We start from the raw sequence: 18,659 nt of genomic DNA on the forward strand, positions 1-18,659 counted from the left end.
ACGCCTTTTTTTCTCCTTTATTATATTATTATCACCTGTTACTCAAGTATGGTTTACATGAAACTCTACGCCAGACTCATCCACGGCTCCACTCGCGGGCTCGGCGGTGTGTAAACGGTCGTCTTTTTTTCTCGTTTAAACGGTCGGTCTAATTATTGAATTGATTAAAATGTAATAATTGAAAAACTCGAATTAATGTACAAATTCGAATTGAATTGATCCAATAAATAAAAAAATTGAACAAAATTAGTAAAAATTGAATCGATTGAATAAACCGAACAAATCTAAAAATAACTTAATAGACCAAACTAATTTTTGGTCTTATTGTTGTCGTTGACCACCTAACTTACTAGTGATTCCAATTATCAGAATAGATCATCGGGTTCTCCCAACCCCGATGGTTTATATATCTAAAAATGAGTTTAATCCAACGATTAATTTTTTGTAGATCTAAAAATTAATTTTATTGTTAAAAGACTCAAAATTCGTTTTTAAAAAAATGTCGCCAACCACTATTCATGACGAATTCCAACGATCAAAATTGACCATTAGATTTGTCTTGACTCAGTGACCCACGTACCCAAAAATTAAAAGGATCTAATAGTTGGATTTTAGTAGATCTAAGTTTTAATGTATAATACTTACCCACAAAAAGGTTATCAAAAAATTTATCAAATGGGCCCAAGTCCATATGCTGTGAATATCTTAAGGAAACAAAGGCAGTATGAGGCGATGGTGGCTACTAAGGTGGTGTTGACGGGCGAGCATAATAATGCAAATTAGAGAGAGAGAGAGAGAGATGCTGGTAGCGATGGTCGATAGGAGCAAAGCTGACCGCCATCAACGTCAAAAGTAGAGAAGAAAAGTCAACATCGACATTGAATGGAGTTGTGGGATCTCCAGAGAGTCTAAGACGAAGGAGAATGGAAAAGGCCATGCGAAGACTAAGGCAGAAGGATTGAAGCATCGGTTCAGTCATTTTTCCATTCTGTGTGTTTTTCTTTTATAGTGCACCCCAAACAATGTCATTTTATAATTTTAGTCGATTCAGTTAGTTCGGTTATTTCAAACAAAAAATTGAACTGAAAACAAAACTTTTGAGAAAAATTAACTGAACCGAATCGATGCAGCAAAAAAAAAAAAAAAAAAAAAATCGAACCAACCAGTTCAGTCAGTTCTATTGTTGTATGGATACAATAATAAATTTGTTGAATGGAAACATCGTCTTTAAGCCGTCTAAGCCTACAAAAATAAGAAAACAGTTAGAAGGCATGGGGAGGTCTTCGCGCAAACACTCCGACGTTTAAATTAGACACTAAGTATGATGAAAAAAATTGTATTGAAATTAGTATCAAAGACGTCATCCCCTTTTCATGAATGAATGCTTCCTTATTTATAGAAAAATATGGAGTAATTTAGAGTGTAACAAAATTAAGATTTTTGTAGATAATGCTTATATTGATTGATCCTAATCTAATTGAGACTAGGATAGCTGTAGATAACATCTATCTTGATATTCTAAAACCTATTAGAATTAAGATATGGATAACTTGTATCTTTTATAGATAATATTTATCTTACCCCTTTTAGAGATAAAATTTCTTAGTGATAATGTTTATCCAAATATTTCATAATCATTTTAGAATTAGAATTCGTAATGGATAATTATCTATCATTTTCTTGAAATATTCAAAATGATTTTTAAATGTTGGACTTATCGTGTTTGCGCACTTTGTGTGGGATTTTTCCCCACATATGAAAAATGTATGTCTTTTAGCCCAAAAAGATATTTTGGACTTTTGGATTTTTTTTTTTTTGCCTTTTAATGGGCTTTTACCTATGATGCAACAAGTTCGATTCGATTAGTTCAGATAAATAAAACTTTTGCTCTCCCCTACCAATAACTCATAATGTCATTTTGTGCCAACTTAATTTTAAAAATAAGGAAAAAAAAAAAAGTAGCAAAAATCAAAACTTCACCTCCTTTATCCAGTTTCCCTTTTTTCCAAAACTTTCCCTTCTCTCGTTCACCCCTCTCTCACTCTTTCTCTCAACATTATTGGCAACGAGTTCCCTTTCCCTATATCTTTACATCCACTCATTCTCTTCATCCACCACGAGTTCTGACATGTCTCTCATTCCACCACTATTGAAATTGTTTGCCCCTGTAATTAAAATAAGCCGTCTAAAAAACTTCGCTAATGTTTTCTCCCTTGTTATTTTCTTCTCAATTTCTACATATATTTTGCACCGACAACAATGACTTCTCCATCTCTAACTCTAACTCGTGCAAACAAAAACCATTGAATCTGTTCTTTCCGGCCCAACGAGGTTGGTAGGACTAGTTGCAATGGTGCCAGAATGCCACAATCTGGTGATCTTCGCGATGAGGGTGGTTAGCACCTATAAGCACTCCGACGTTCAAGTCAATAAGGATTCAGAATGTCAGAATGTTGGTAAGGTTTGAAAAGAACATACATTGACATGTGATCAGGCTGGCTTATATAGAGATGAAGGTACCTTGCGTGTCGTCAATCGTCGTGGAAGGATAGAGGCCCGAGATACATGGTATTGATAGGATCATCCTCGAGAATCTTAAATTTGATAAAGATTACGAATTGATGAGAATCAACGTGCGAGTTTTTCGAGGTTGATAAAATTCATTACTGGTGCAAGGATCTTGGATTAAATGAAAAGGTTATTCGAGTTTCTTGAGCTAAGATCTAGTCTGGGAGCCGAGCTAAGTGCCAAGTTGTGGGTCCACAGCCTAATAGATCAATACGGTCCAAAATCTGATAGAGTAGGGAGGAGAATGTAGAGCATCACCACTACCATGGTTAGTGAAGTTTCTTCCTTTCACCCGGCTCTACCACCATCATTGTACGACTATCTATTATAAGGAAAATAGGATTTTGGTTCGAATGGTAATTTCCTTAACTGTCTATTACCCATATTAATATTCATTTAAAGGCACATGATGGTGGTTGAACTTGTCTCTTTTTCCGAACGATGATGTTCATGGGGCACCCTTTTATTCAAAAGGGAAAATGAAAACAAGCTAAAATTGTGTTTTAATATTTATCATTTCATTTTTTGGGATTACTAGTCTTTTAAAAAATAATTAACCTCGAGTACTTTTAATGTTTTGGAAAATGTAGCTAATAGCATTTTACTTTTAAGGTTGCTTCAATCTACTTGGAATTATCGTCTTTATGCGGTCGTTCGCCATTCGTGTCCTCAATTTCAACAAAAAAGGTAAATCGCAAAAGGAGATTTTATCTCACTACGCAGAGCAAGGAATCAAACCCATAACTTATTAGTACAAATCTCAATTTATCATTATCCAACCAGTTAACCACTTGATCAAGCTTCAATCTACTTGATAAGACTAGAATTTGCGATTTCACTTTCCTTTTATACCATTTCTTTCTAAAAGAAAAACACTCTAATGCCCTTTTTGTTGAGTTTCAAAACTATTGCAAAACTTTGATTATCTGCATTCCATTGCTAGCGGCTACTTTTTGCTTTTAAATGATGACGAAATGGAGTACATTGAGTGAAACCTTGTGGGGATGAATGCAAATCTTTGGATTCGCATTGCACAAAATAAAGGGAATGGCTTCTTGTGGGGTTGTTGAGATCATTAGTCAAACGCTATGCTATTAGTTGCAGGGTACTTGAGGGCTTTTCTGAATTCTAGTTCTATAGTTTTGCAATTGTACAGAGAGATATGTAGATAAAAAAAAAAAATACATCTCTGACAAGAATTTAGCCAGAATTTGCCTAATCGTAGGACAAAGTGCCTACATTCTGAAAATGCCATGGATGATAATTATTGGGTCTAGCATTAATTCTAATTACCCACTAGAGAAACTCAATTATTCAAATATTTTCCTATACATTTCTTAATTAGTTTGCTTAATCAACTACTACCATATCATTTACAAAACCATCCTATTATTTAGGATTAGTATGGCATTTTCACTTGTATTGTTTGTTTAAAGTTTCCTATTAGTAATATTCTACATTATCTATATTTTACCAGAAATCAGGGAGATGGTACTTGATGCAAATATTAGTTTTTGCATTCGTCATATGAAAATGCATTGCTCTAATCATGCAAGTATAATTTATTTCTTAAATCTAATTTTCCCCAGCAGGCTCTATTACTCTTCGAAATGACCTTTTCATTTTTAGTAGGGATGCTAAGTTCAGGATACCAAACTTTAAGGGAAAATGCTATTTGTACAAAATGATTGACAAATATACATTAGAATGACAAAAATACCCCTCACCCAATTACAAATTCAACACCCATGCCTTTGGCCACCTCCCCTCTCCTCTCTCTCCCCTTCCCATGGCCACCTCTATCAATCACCGTCTCGCCTCACCTCGTCATCACCATGCGCCACCTCTCCCCTCGCATCGTCTCGTCACCGCCTCGCTTGCCTTACTAATGCATCCTCGTCGTCGATGTCGCCTGGCCGTTACATCCTCATCGCCTGGCCGCTATCACCTCACATCGATCGGGCTTCATCCGTGATGAAGCCCGATCGCTTCATCCCGGACACAAATGAAGCACGAGCTTCACCTGCCGTAGACAGGGGAGAAAGAGCAGAGATGAGGCGACAAATGGGTGGAATTTTTTCTTCATTTTACACGTGTGTAAAGTTGTGTGTAAGTCTATATGTATATGTATGTATAAGGTTGTGTGTAAGTTGTATCTACATGTATCACAGTCCTCAAGTTGTGGAGGCATTATTTGCCTTGATAGTGATGAAGATAGAAACGTGGTGTGGAAATAATGATGATGAAGTTGTTGTGGATGAGGTCCATATTGATAATTATATTCAAGATTTGGAAAATAGGCTTGTTAATGGAGTAGCAAATATTGAGAAAAAGGCTTATCAGATGTATTATAATTATGCTCATGCTTTGAGATCTAGTGTTAGGAAATCAAAACAATATTATTTTACAAGTACTAAAAAAATTAGATTAAAAAAATTGTTTATTGAAAAGAAGGATGTAAGGATGAGAAAAAGAATATTCGCAGGGATTTTTTGTATAAAAAATTAGATACAGGCACGACTTGCAATACAATGATTTTGTTTGAATGTGATAAATATGGTTTGTTTAGGGTTAAACAATTCATTAAGGAGCACAATCATGAAATGACCAAGTATTATGAAAGGCACTTGTTGAGATTTTCATGATACTCATGAAGTAGTGGTGGTGTGTTGGAGTCCATGATAAATGCTAGAATTTCACTTATCAATACTTATGAGTATTTAACAAATGAAAATGGTGGCATAGAGAGTATTGGGTTCACTAAAAAAGATAAATATAATTATACACATGAGATAAAGATATCCTAGACTGAGACAGAGGATTCACAAAGTTTAGTGAACTATTTCAAGAATAAAGGTATTGAGGCAGGGTTGTTTTATTGGGATGTCCAACTTGATCAAGAAGGTTGAATTTCTTTTAGAGAGATGGGAGATCTAGGATTGACTACGATGCTTTTAGAGATGTTGTGTCATTCGATACTGCATATCAAATGGATAGATATGGTTTAATATGTGCTCCATTTGTTAGTGTTAACCACCATTGTCAAACATTTGAGTGGTTGTTCAAGAAATTTTTAGATTTAATGGGAGGTAAGCAACCAAAAACATTATTTATTGACCAAAATGCACGTTTATCGAATGCAATCAAGAAGTTTTTTCAAAATCGCACCATCATTTTTGCTAATGGCACGTTGCTAAAAAAGCTCCATCTTATTTGGGCAATCTTAACTCAAATCGTGATTTTCAAAAGGTCTTTCACAAATGCTTGTTCGGATGCCAAAAAGAAAAAAGATTTTGAAGATACATGACAATATATGTTAACTAAAGACAGACTTTAGAACAACAAATGGTTAAATAGCATTCACAATATTCGTCATAAATTGAGCACAACTTTCAATAATAACGCCCATTGGAGAAATAAAACTACATCTCAAAGTAAAAGCACAAATTATGTACTCAACGGGCTTGGTAATAAAACAACTTCATTGTACAAATTTGTTAAAGATTTTGAGAAAATGGTTAAGCAGTGACGATCTCTTGAGAGAGATGATGACTTTCGATGCACAAATGGTGCTCCATTACATACCATAAAGGAGAACCTTAATTTGAAGCAACATGTCAAAGCTTATAGCAACAGAATGTATAGTTTTTTTTTTTTTTTAAGAAAAAATATCTCAAAATGATTGGGGAAATAATTTTGGGAAGAAGTCAAATGGTGATAATGTGTATATTTATGGGATGGTGGTCCATGGTAGGGAGGGTAATGGGGTTAGTATAGTGCATCTTAATTGTGATATTATGAAAGTAAATTGTAGCTGTAAAAATTTTTAGTCTATGGTTATTCTCTGCTCGCGTGCATTAAAAGTCTTTGTCAATTGGAATGTCAATCATATTATTGAAAGGTGCGTAATGTTGGGGTGGATGAAGAATGTTAGAAGAAGAGTCCATATGCTAAAGATGGCTCAATGTGAACAAAGTGGGGGTGTCGAAGTCACATATTGTTTATTGTAATAGGGCACGATTTTGTTTCACGAAGTCAGCAAGATGAGGAGGTAAGGGTTGTTGTGTTAGGGACACTTAAGGATGAACATGTAAAATTGGAGGAGTATTTAAGTTCCCTAAACTTAGATGTTTATTCCTCAATTAAGGATCATGGGGGCAAAGGAGTATCAGGTAGTGACATGGCTGAAAGAGACAATATCTTACCTAAAGAGCTTATTATGGACCCTTACAAAGTAAAAATAAAAGGTGCACCAAGTCAAAAGTTAAAGAGTCATTAGGAGAAGGAAAAGAACAAGACATCAACTTTAACTAATTTAGGTATGTGTTTTGTTGAATTTTTTTTAACTATGTTTACATCCATACTATTCATTTATCTCATAGGGTGCTTTAGAGTTTTTATTTTTTGAGTTACACAAATCTTATACATATGATTTAATTTACATACTTATTGTAGGAAAAGGTAAAAATATAAGTAAAAAAAGCATCATGGCTACTCCTACTAGTATGACTACTAGCACTATTCATGTTCCATCGACACCACCAATTTATATACAAGATGGTAATAATCCTCACAATCCTACTTATTTTGCCCATATATGCATTCATCACAAGTTAAGGTAAATTATATTTCTTGTACTATTGTTAATAATGGAATGGGAGATAAAAGTATTAATGGTTTATTTATTTGTTTTATGATTGTCAAAGGAGACAAATCAAGCTCCATGACCATTATTTCCATTGAACATGTTGTTTTCAAACATACTTTGGGGATGTTATACAACCAGTTGTAAATGGAATGAAGGTGTGCTTATTATACGATTATGACTATTAAATTGTATTGATTCTAATTTGATTTTAAGAATTTTTAATAATTTTTTTGTCAATATTTGTTAGATGGCATCTCCATACCCATGGTTTTTCAATATGAATTAGTTTGATAATGGCGGAGCAATGCCTGCTAACGATACACCATGGTAAATTCATGAGTTTGGTGACTTTGTTGGATCAATGATATATGCAAGATTTCGATTGTATTGATCTTTTTATCTTGTTTTGTATTTGATTGTATAAACAAGATTTCGATTGTATTAGCAAGATTTTGATTGTATTGGTTAAAAATGCAAGATTTTGATTGTTGGATTAATTAAAAATGTAGGATTTCAATTATATATGCAAGATTTCGATTGTATTGATGCTTCAGTTTATTTTGTATTCAATTGTATATACAAACTTTCGTTATATTTCAGCTTATATTGATACTTCCTATTAGGTTTTTACAAAAAAAAAAAAAAAAAAAGATCATTCTGTTTCAGCTTATTCTGATACTTCTTATTAGGTTGTTACCAAGAAATATGGTGTGTATCTTAGTTTTAGCATATATTGATGATTTTTATTGAGTTATTACCCCAAAAAAAAATTATGGCACTTACAATATGTTAGTTTTAACCTATATAGATACTTCTTATTGGGTTCAAACAGAAAAAAAAATTGTTTCACTGATCACTATCCCATTGCCATAATCAATAGAATCACAAACCAAGCAACAACACTTAACCAAAAACAGAAAATCTATAAACTTCAGTATGTTTGTATCAAGACAATAAGAAACAATGACCATTTGATTAATCTTGCAGAAAAACATGGTCTCAAATATAGTTGAAATGGTGAAATAGATAGCATATTTCGTCCCTTTCAACTTGTCCACATCTAACCTACCTCGACAAATTGAAAGGATGGATTTAAACAAAAATCTAAAATCAAGCAGTTTTCAAATACATGAATAAATAAATAATGGCTAAGGGTACTTGCCAATCTGACTCCAAAGTTGGCAAAGAAAAGGTAGGTCAATATCAACAACAAGAAAAACAATGCTCCGTTCCATGTGTAATAGCTGCTTACCAAGTGCAGTAGTAGTTTTACTTCGAAAAAAAAAAAGAAGAAGTGCAGCAGCAGTTATGTCAAGATAACAATTGCAATACAATCCTGTTTTCTCAAGTAATTACATGAAGGTATTGGGTTCAAATATGTCAGGACCTTGGCCCTAACTTGTGATTTTCTTGAATATAGAATTGAAAGAGGAGGAGGAATAGAAAGAAATGAAAGAAAATCAGACGGAACAAAAGGGAAAACTGAGAGAGATGAAGGATAAGTAAGCAGAAAGTAGGGAGAAATTGAGAGAGTAAGGGAGAATTGCAGAGGAAAAGAGAAATTTTTAATTATCATCATCCATAATCCCTGCCAAGAGGTGTATAGCTTTATATATCAGCTATCCACAATTTTTATAGAGTAGTTACCACTTCTCCACTACAAGTAACTGCTCCTTAATTACTCCATAAAAGCAATAACTAACTCTTCTGCAAATTAATACAATCTACAGAAAATAAAAAATAGAAAATAACTAGCTAAGTTGAGACATTCCCTCTCCCTTAAAGATTTCTTGTCCCTAAGAAATCTCAGCAATGGGGCCATTGTTCTTCATCCAATCCCAGCTTTCACTATCTTATTCAGACCATTCCTTCGCCTTTTCTTTTTCCTTCCTCTTTTCATTTTCTTTTTCCTTTCCTTCCTTCTCATTCTTGCCCTTTTCCTCTTCTTTCTAGCTGTATCAAGTATAACCCAAATAAATCTTTTGGCGTAGAACCAGATGTATTCAGTGCAACAACCTGATAAGGTGCATAATCCTTGACCTTCAAGCAATAACAACACCAATGAGTTTTAGCAGTAAACATTTCGGCAGCAACCAACTCTCCACCATCTTCCATTCATCAACATTTTTAGACTCCAACGGTGCTTTAAAAGCATCTGTTGCTTCCTACTTGCTAACGTACACCAAAGGTTCTTCTTCAACAAATTTCTCCTCCAATAGCCTTGCAATTACTTTTTCTAATGAATCAATAATTTTTTTCCAATTCAGATTGTTCCTCAATTTCTTGTAAGTAAGAAATTTAAGGACTCCTACATAAGTTTCCTCACAAATGAATGATTTATCAGTTGGAATTACCTGATCCAATGTAAGTTCTTCATCAACTGCTTGCAGATCGGAGGTCTTAAGTAGGATTCCAGCTCTTGCTGGAACCGATTCTGCAATATATCTTGAATAAAGTTCCATTGGAATACTAACCTGAAACTTCTTTGAAATCAAATTCAGTAAGTCATCCAACTTATAGTTGAGGTTAGCAAATTCCTTCTTGAATCCATTCTCCATCTCCATAGTTAGTTCAAATTCTTCGAATTGTACTTTAAACAATGACTGTAACTGTTTCTAATAATTGGTAACTGCCTCTGAAATTGCTTCCAGAAACCACCTTGTCCTGCTCGCTTTCAAAACTTGATCAGAAATGCCTAGATCCATCCAAGAACCGGACTGCTCTAATACCAATTTGTTAGGACTCTGGCCTAACATGTGATTTTATTGAGTATAGAATTGAAAGAGTAGGAGGAATAGAAAGAAATGAGGGAAAATCAGACAGAACAAGAGGAAAAACTGATAGAGATGAAGGAGAAATAGGCATAAAGTGGGGAGAAATAGAGAGAAACTGAGAGAAAGGGAGAATTGCAGAGGAAAAGAGAAATCTTCAATTATCATCATCCATAATCTCGGCCAAGAGGGGTATAGCTTTATATATCAGCTATCCACAATCTTTACAGAGCAGTTACCACTTTTCCACTACAGGTAACTGCTCCTTAATTACTCCATAACTAACATTAATCTGAAAATAAAGACAATAACTAACTCTTTTGTAAATTAATATAATCTACAAAAAATAAAAAATAGAAAATAAGTAGCTAAGTCGTGACAAAATATTATGATGATGCAGTAAGAAATGACAAAACAAAATACTTAAAACTCTTAAACAGAGAAAATTTTGTGCAAGATGAGATAAAAATTCAAATATCTATTTGACTATGTGAATAGTTCAACCTTGAAAAAAAGTCAAAATATAATTGAGAATAGGATATTTAACTAACTTGTTCACATCTATCTCATTTCAACCATTTGCAACAATATCATATAGGAACTTCTTTTCCTTCTTAGTCTATATTGGAAAAGAATTTAAAATTAGGCAAATGACAAAACTAGAGCTATAAACCACAAATAAGACAATGGTAATTTGTTTACTGCTTGATAATGTCAATTGTATAGGGAAGACTAGAAGAAAGGAAACAATCTTTGCTATCTTAAGTCATTCAGATTCAATGTCAACACGGTGTGTGTCAACAATAAAGTCTATCAATTTTAGAGACATATCCTCATGAGACCTTTAAAATAGTCCAAACAAAAGGTGGATCACATCCTATAATGAGCAGTTAGAAATTATAAGTAAAGGAATAAAATAGTTTCCACAGGATTTTGTCACAACAAATACAGAATGTTTCTCAAAAATTTAAATATTTGATGAGAAGAAATTAAACACATAATAAGGATGCAATTGGCAAAAGAAGGCTAAATTTGTTTTTAACCACTGATGACTTTAGAAAATAAGGCCAAAATAAGGTCCAAGTATGCAAGGGAACTCACAAGTATCATTTGATGTGTATAAAATTGGTTCTACTTACTCCAATATATTTTCACATCAAGTAGAATCAGTATGCATTAATATATAGAGACTAAAGATGTGAACAATACAAATGTTCCAAACTTTTGAGGGAAGATCAAACAGTTATTCTACTGAAGAATAAAAGAATTACCAATTGAGGCCATTAAGAACACAAGGAAGACGCGCGCATTCAAACATGCGGCTATATGGCAAGCCCAGTTCATTATCAATACTAAGCTCTAAGCCCTACAAGGATGGCATGCGTATAAAGAAAATATTCCCATTATTATGGATCATAATAAACTAGATCAACGGAGAGAATGAGAGAGGGGGTTTGAAAAATTAGGAAAATAAAAATCTGTTAAATTCCAATCCGCACCATGAAATTAGCATCTACCTTAACTTATATAAGTAGATTGAATTGTGAATTGAGAAGTTGTCAGACAAAATTAATAGATTTCTAATTGGAGGAAGGAGCAACGGCCCAAATTTATCAAGGTTGAGCACATGAAGTAGGAGATCTATACGACGATATTGGAGAGGGAGGGATAGTAGTAATCTGAAGACAGTAGAAGAATAGTGGTGGTAGAGCCGGATCAACAGAAAGAGGGAAAGAGGGGGTTGGGTTCTATGTAAGTTTCTATTTTGGGAGAGAGAGAGAGAGGGAGCCAAGAAAGTTTTGTCGGAACTCACGGTGGATGAAGGGATGGAGTGGATCTGGAGAAAAAGGGAGAGGGAACCCATGGCCGGACCGGAAGTCCAGATTGGATGGCGGTCGGAATTCATGGCCGGCAATGTCGGGAGAGGGTGAGAAAAGGCGCAGACGGGGAAAAGGAAAAGTTCGAGATCGAGAGACGGGGGATAGAGGGGAACGAGTTGGAAGAGGGAAAGTTTTAATTCTTGTTTTTTTTTAAATTAAAGTGAATTCTAACACGAGATAATGTGACGAGTCACTCGTGGACTCCATCAGACATTGACTATATAACTTTACATAAGCTTATTAAGAATTCTTTTTTTTTTTTTCTTTTTTCCCGGATCACCACCTACTACTAAAGTATAATTGAGCCCAAGACATAGCGTATCGATAATGTATTAAAAAGTTAATAAGAGTATCGAAAATTCAAATTCTTGTGAAGGCATTCTTGGTGCATCATGTAGTCTTTTCGGGAGTTCTATTTAAATAAAAAAAAAATCTACAAGAAAAATAATTATTTTTTAAAAGTTCACTTTGAATGTATATAAATAATAACCACATCTGAATTTATTTTTAGAGGGCAAATTAAGAAAAAATGTCACTCTCTACCGGGACTAATTGGGCGAAACTCAAAAACTTGAGTCATAAAAAAAAAATCATAATATTTCGTGTAATCACTTTGTGTGAATTTTCTTGTTTAATGCATTTTTATTTATAAAAAAAAAAGTATAGTCCATATAGCCTTACATAAACTTCTTTTTCTATTTTTAGTCTCAAACAGAAAGAATATGAAAACCATAAGAATAAGGTATACAATAAAACTGATAGCATTTTCAAATGGCCTTTAATTTATGAGCTTTTTATGTTTTTATATGGACTAGTCGTAGTTGATCTGTTTGATAAAGACCAGGGTAAATTTAACTAACCAGTACCTGGTATATACCAAAGCAGATTTGCCATGCATATAATATAATGTTTAACAAAGAAAAATCTTTAATAAATGAGCCCACCCAAGTTAGAGAAGGTTTCTGACACATTAAATCAATTCAAATGTGAAAGTATTTTTAAATTGAAAGTGAATTAAGACTTAAGAGACATAAAATTTTTGTTTTTGTTAATGTTAAGGAATTTTCTTTAAAAAGTTTCGAAGTTGATGTATACTTTAAATTTACATCAAATGGCCTTTCAAAGGCAAAAGACTCCATCTTACTACAATGATGATTAGAACATCATTTTTGTGTATAATTTGTTCTTTGCTATTATTCCATAAGGAAAAATAAAATAAAATGGATTGGAAGAAAAAAGGAAAATGACTTGCTTTTAAGATCAATACATGAAAATATTCAAAGCCATAGGTTAAAATCGTATTACTTTCACGAACATTGCCGGGATTCCAGGAACACTGCCTCCTAAAGGATCACAAAAGCCCTCCATTGATGCAAGTAGAAAATTTAGACAAGACTGGCATCATGGTGAAGAGCAACCTTGAAGATACACAAATGTGGTCCTACTACTTCTGAGTGCATATAGATACTACTACTATGCAGGAGCTTCTGGGCCAGCAGGTTTTGAGTTAAGAAGCGGTTGGAGAGCCTTGACGACAATTGTCATGTTTGGCCGGAAGTCTGCTTCGTACTGAACACAAAGTGCTGCAACTGCTGCCATCTGCAAAAATTGCACGAATTCAAAAGCTCTTGTTAGTACAGTTCTAATCAAAACCAACCATTACTTCCAATCTCTGGAAGGTAGCTCAACTGGAAACAAGTAATTTGTATATAGCAATGAGATCATTTGTAAATTTGTATATCCCTTTGTCAATCATATGTGTTTACTTTCCCTTTCTGTTCTATTCCTTTCTCCTTCAAGATGAGGTTAGAAGATGGGGTGATCCATGTTCTACAACTGAAATTTCATATGCATAATGAAATGGCTTGATTCTGCAGTGGCAGAGTTCAAGACCCATCATTTCTGTAGCGAGGAAAAAGAACAGGAAATTCCATTGAACACTATATTTTGAGGTTAATATTTCTCTGATCTTAGAGACTCCATAAAAACAGGAGTCATTTTAAGTGGGTAAAGATGAAAAGTGTCCTGTGTACCAAATAGAGCATCTAATACTGTAATACATCATAATTAATCTACACATCTGCAACCACCTTATGAATTCAGTTCCACTTAATTGCAGTTGAAGCTACCTACATCTGTAAACTGAAAGCAAGCCAATGAACAGCTGGAACCTTCCATTTTCATTTGCAAATGTCCAAGAGCATTCTACCATATATTTGAATATATTCAAGAGTAGAAGCAACCAGTAGGAGGATTTTCCAGCGTATGTTTGTCAAATTTCTACCACTTGATAAATTCTTTAAGGTTGCATTTGGATAGGGTCATTTGATCCTATCATTTGCCATTTGGAATTTCAAATTCTAAATCCATTGTTTGGTTATATAACTGTTGGAAGCATTTGGATTTGGGTCCAAACTCACCCTAGATTTGGACCCAAGAAATAAAAGGATTTGAAATGACATCCACATAGGGGTCATGTCATTTCAAATGACAGAATTTGAAAGATGAGTATTCAAGTGACAGAATTTGAAATGACACCATTTGAAATGCTCCTCTATTATATGTCCACATCTAAGGAGGATTTGGACCCAAATATAAATGTTTTCAATGAAAGTATATACAACCAATGAATTTAGAATTTCAAATTCCAAATCCCAAATTATAGGGTCAAGTGACTATCCAAATGCAATCTAAAATTACTTAATGTTGTTAGTGTGTGGAGTCTAATTATCACCTTGGCACATATTAACCCTACGCAAAGTTAGTACTTAATGTTATAACAAGGGCAGTTTTGGGTTTTCACATGTATTTGTGTTGCCCTATTTTTTGTTTATATTAAGGTGGTTATTAGATAGTGCTGGTGTGTATTCTTATAATTTCCAATAATCCAATTCGATTATAGTGAAAAACTTGCAGCGGCGGCAGTGGATGTAACTCTCACATTCAGAGTGAACCACTATAAATCTCGTGTGTTTTTTGTCCTCATTTTATTTATTTTCTCTTCTACTATTTAGGATTATAACTTTAATCCTAACAAATGTAAACTCATTCTGCCCATGCAACAACACCCCCCCCCCCCCACCCAACAGAAAAAAACAAAAAAAGAACAAAACAAAAATCAACTGAATTGACGTTATAAGTAAACCTTAGCTATTGCTTTTGGTGGGTAATCATTGTTTAGCTTTGGATCCACACACTGTTTCACTTTATCCTCGCTCAGTCTGGGAGTGGCCTGTGAAATTTAGTAGTAAATATGAATCAAATATTTAAAATACAGGTCAGGAATTCAACTAAAAAGAAAGTGTGAAACACACCCAGGTGACAAGACTTTGCTGTCCTTTCGGCATTGTATGATCCACAGGTTTCCTCCCTGTTAAAAGCTCTAGCAGGACAACTCCAAAACTGTATACATCACTTTTCTGAGTTATCTGCCCTGTCATGGCATACCTGAAGAAAAATCAAGATGCCTTGGTCAATTGAGGTCTGTAAAGGCATATTTGCAAAATAAACCAGTAATTGCATTGCTGCAGTCAAGTTTCTTTATTGGTTGTAGTCATTTCAATAGCATTTAAACAACTACTAAAATTTCCTTTTTCCAGATGACGGTTGCATAACCTGATTTTGTTAGCATGGGGTACTCTAGTCAGGTATCCTGAAACTCTTGACACTGTTAAGATATGAAAACTGAAGACGAAAAGTAAGCCTTCCATTAGATATTTTCTTTGGGAGGTCCAAATGTTCCCTAAGAAGAAATAGTTTTGCTATGTTTTTATACCATTTGGACATGCTGGTAATTTTTCCCTCTTGGAGGAATAAATTCCAAAAGAACCCAGTTGGCCAAGTCATATATTTAAATTTCAAAGGATCCAATACGACAAAGAGACTTTAAACCACACATCTGCAAAACTTAATGGGAATCATTCAGAATCTTCATCCATGCTAAACAGATGTAGATACAAACTATACTAGATGATAATTGAAGCTAATCTAAGCGTGTCACAAATGACTGGAGACTAATTTAGGTGAGAACAATATGATTGTGATGAGTTCTTTGCAAGTTACCACAACTTGAGCATTCAAATGAAGGGTGATAAACAAAATGGAGATGAAAGAATCTCTGTGATCTGTTACTCCACCATATCCCTCTAATCTATTTGTAGGTGGCCTATTCACTAATTCTAAATTGCAGCAGCTACAACATCCAAGAACAAGGTTTTGAATGAATTTAAAGCAATCTAATGACTTAAAGTATGTGCTGCCTAAATAAACCAGTTTATAACGAATGGGAAGTATGAGTATTTTCTGCGGGAGAAATCATAATATTGATCGCTGAATTACAGAACTGAACGTGCAGTTTGGTTTGATCCAACAGGTAGAAGGTGAGAAATGCTTACTCTGGTGCATGATAACCAAAAGTCCCCAAGACTCTTGTGGAATGTAGCCGAGCGGCTGTATCAGAAGACTGATTTGTCAAGTTGAAATCAGCTATTTTGGCCAAAAAATCATCGAACAGTAGTACGTTGCTAGATCGGATGTCACGGTGAACAATAGGAGGCTGAACCTTTTCATGTAGATACTCGAGGCCCTTTGCTGCACCGAAAGCAATTTTAACTCTCTGATTCCAAGTAAGGGCTGGACCTGGTTCTGCGCCTTGCACGCCTTTCCGCCCTACATCAAGGAATAGCTACAATGAATTAATTATTAAAAACATAAAATTTCAGAGCGCTTACAGTAATAAAACGCATACCATGTAATATATCATGTAAAGAACCCATTGTTGCATATTCATACACCAAAATTCGATTATCTGCCTCCAAGCAATACCCTTTCAACTCCAGAAAGTTCTCATGTTTAAGTCTTGACACTAATGATAACTGCACAATCCAAGGCACAGTGATGCAAGTTACGTAGAAATTGAATCAAGAATCGCAGTGAACAAAAAAATAATGCGTAACACTAACCTGAGCAGCAAAATCATTATCTGGCTCTGTTGGAGAACTGGAGTCCAACTTCTTTATTGCTGCAGGCTCACCATCGTTTAATTTTGCAGAGAACACCCGACCATATGAACCTTCCCCAATTAGAGCTTTTGACCCGAAGTTACTGGTCAACCTGTTTAACTCAGCCAATGGTACCGCTGGTATCTCAATAGGCAAAACTTTGTTAGGAGCTCCACTTCTTACAGCAGCGGCACTTCTTGGTTCTCCTCTTCCGCTTCCTAATATACAAAGAGGGTAGTATCAGTGACGTGGATTAACAAACTTCCAATTGACTTACTAATCAGTTTCAAGAGTAGTCCAGCCTGACTTGAAAAGTAGGAGGAAACTTCTATGAAAAGATACACAAGCATAGTTTCTTAAAATAGAGATTGCTATAAAAAACTGGAATACCATTAAAAATTTTAATTAAGAAGACTATAATACGCTAATAAACAAGAAATCTTGGGGAAGACTACTCAGGATAGTAGCAACACAATAAACAATAACGGCAGCTAAAAACCCAATTGAAGTTGGAGATTCTAATCAAGCTAGAAGAAAAGATTATCATGAAGCCAAGAAATGAGTACAGTATAAGATGTCATGCTTTTGGATGATGATGCTCCAGCAATCGCATGGCAAAGGAATTGGAAACTCCCCGTGAAAGGGGATAATTTACCAAATTTCTTATAATAACCAGAGTTAACAAAATGTACAGAAAATGAGGCATTTAGAACATGAAAATATCAGCGCTTCAGAGACACGGGGTCGAGTATGTTACCACCACCACCATAAGCATTCCCTCCTCTAGGCGGAGCCGTATACTGGTTCACTGGCGGCCCATCATGTTCCTCTTCCCCATCCCCACAGCAGAACATAGTTCAATATCAGGCAAAGTCGTGGCGAGAGCTATATTAAATGAGCTACAAACCACAAAGGCTCTTCAATGAATTTATCCTAGCAAATATCTGAAAATTCCAACAGCACACGAATCCATATTAGAATGGAGAAACTTTTTTCTCTATTTTTTATTATATCAAATCAAAAACTATTTTATATAACCTCTCTCCTTCAATCCCCCCATAAAAAGAGAGGAGGGGGGGGGGGGGGGCGAGCAGAAATATTTTCAGTTGAACAAAAAGGAAATGGGGGAGAAGAACCAGAACACTGACAGCTTTGGGGATAGGGTACTTTCATACAGGAACATATATACAATCAGATAGATCGTGAAACATGAATTCAATCTCAAGTAAGCCATTAACAATGCCGTGGTGACATGTTTATGCATCTATTATGCAGTTTAACAATTTCATTCGAGTGGAATAAAATCTATGTCGCATTGGATTATATTAAATTCGATGAACTCCCAACTTGATCACAAATATCAAGACGAAATGCTTAACCAAAGCAAAAGGTAAACGATGACGAGAAGAAAACGAATAAAAACTGCTGGAACTTTTGGCAAAATCCAATGCATAGCCGGCATCCAATCAATAACAATAATCAAACAAAACAAGGAGAATCAATCCATCAATATGCATTTCATTTCACGTATAGAATAATACAGACAGAACTCACGCGTACATTCGAACAAGCTGCAACCCCGAAGCGACCGAACAAGGAGGAGCAGGGGCTGAAATTGCGAGAGAAATAACGAATCTAGGGTAACGAGAGACAAACTATGGAAAGAAAGGAGGAAGAAGAAAAGAAAATGAAGGGATTTTTGGTGTATTGTTTGTCTCTCTCCCCTCGCTCTCTCTCTCTCTCTCTCTGGCGCGCGCGCTGTGTTGAGAGAATGAGAAATGCCAAAATGGTT

At 34.8% G+C, this 18,659-nt stretch overlaps 1 protein-coding gene across 1 annotated transcript; it reads right to left on the reverse strand.

Annotated features, from left to right (window-relative positions):
* Nucleotides 1–13,092: 13,092 nt before the first annotated feature.
* On the reverse strand, nt 13,093–18,659 carry LOC127789757 (probable protein kinase At2g41970). Its single transcript, XM_052318726.1, has 8 exons — nt 18,428–18,659; nt 17,625–17,811; nt 16,829–17,085; nt 16,615–16,741; nt 16,262–16,535; nt 15,182–15,314; nt 15,013–15,099; nt 13,093–13,466 (listed from the first exon to the last, which is right to left on the reverse strand). The coding sequence occupies exons 2-8, from the start codon at nt 17,719–17,721 to the stop codon at nt 13,341–13,343; spliced, it is 1,101 nt and encodes a 366-aa protein (XP_052174686.1). The 5' UTR covers nt 17,722–17,811; nt 18,428–18,659; the 3' UTR covers nt 13,093–13,340.

Source organism: Diospyros lotus, chromosome 14, assembly GCF_014633365.1.
Source record: "Diospyros lotus cultivar Yz01 chromosome 14, ASM1463336v1, whole genome shotgun sequence".
NCBI classification, from domain to species: Eukaryota; Viridiplantae; Streptophyta; class Magnoliopsida; order Ericales; family Ebenaceae; genus Diospyros; species Diospyros lotus.

Bases quoted from the DNA above. Each gene is read 5' to 3' on its own strand.
- LOC127789757 (XM_052318726.1), bottom strand. From the start codon at position 17,721: ATGTTCTGCTGTGGGGATGGGGAAGAGGAACATGATGGGCCGCCAGTG. The intron at 16,536-16,614 runs GTATGCGTTTTA...TCCTTGATGTAG, and splicing joins TTTACATGATATATTACATG to GGCGGAAAGGCGTGCAAGGC. The intron at 15,315-16,261 runs GTAAGCATTTCT...ATTTTTCTTCAG, and splicing joins TTTGGTTATCATGCACCAGA to GTATGCCATGACAGGGCAGA.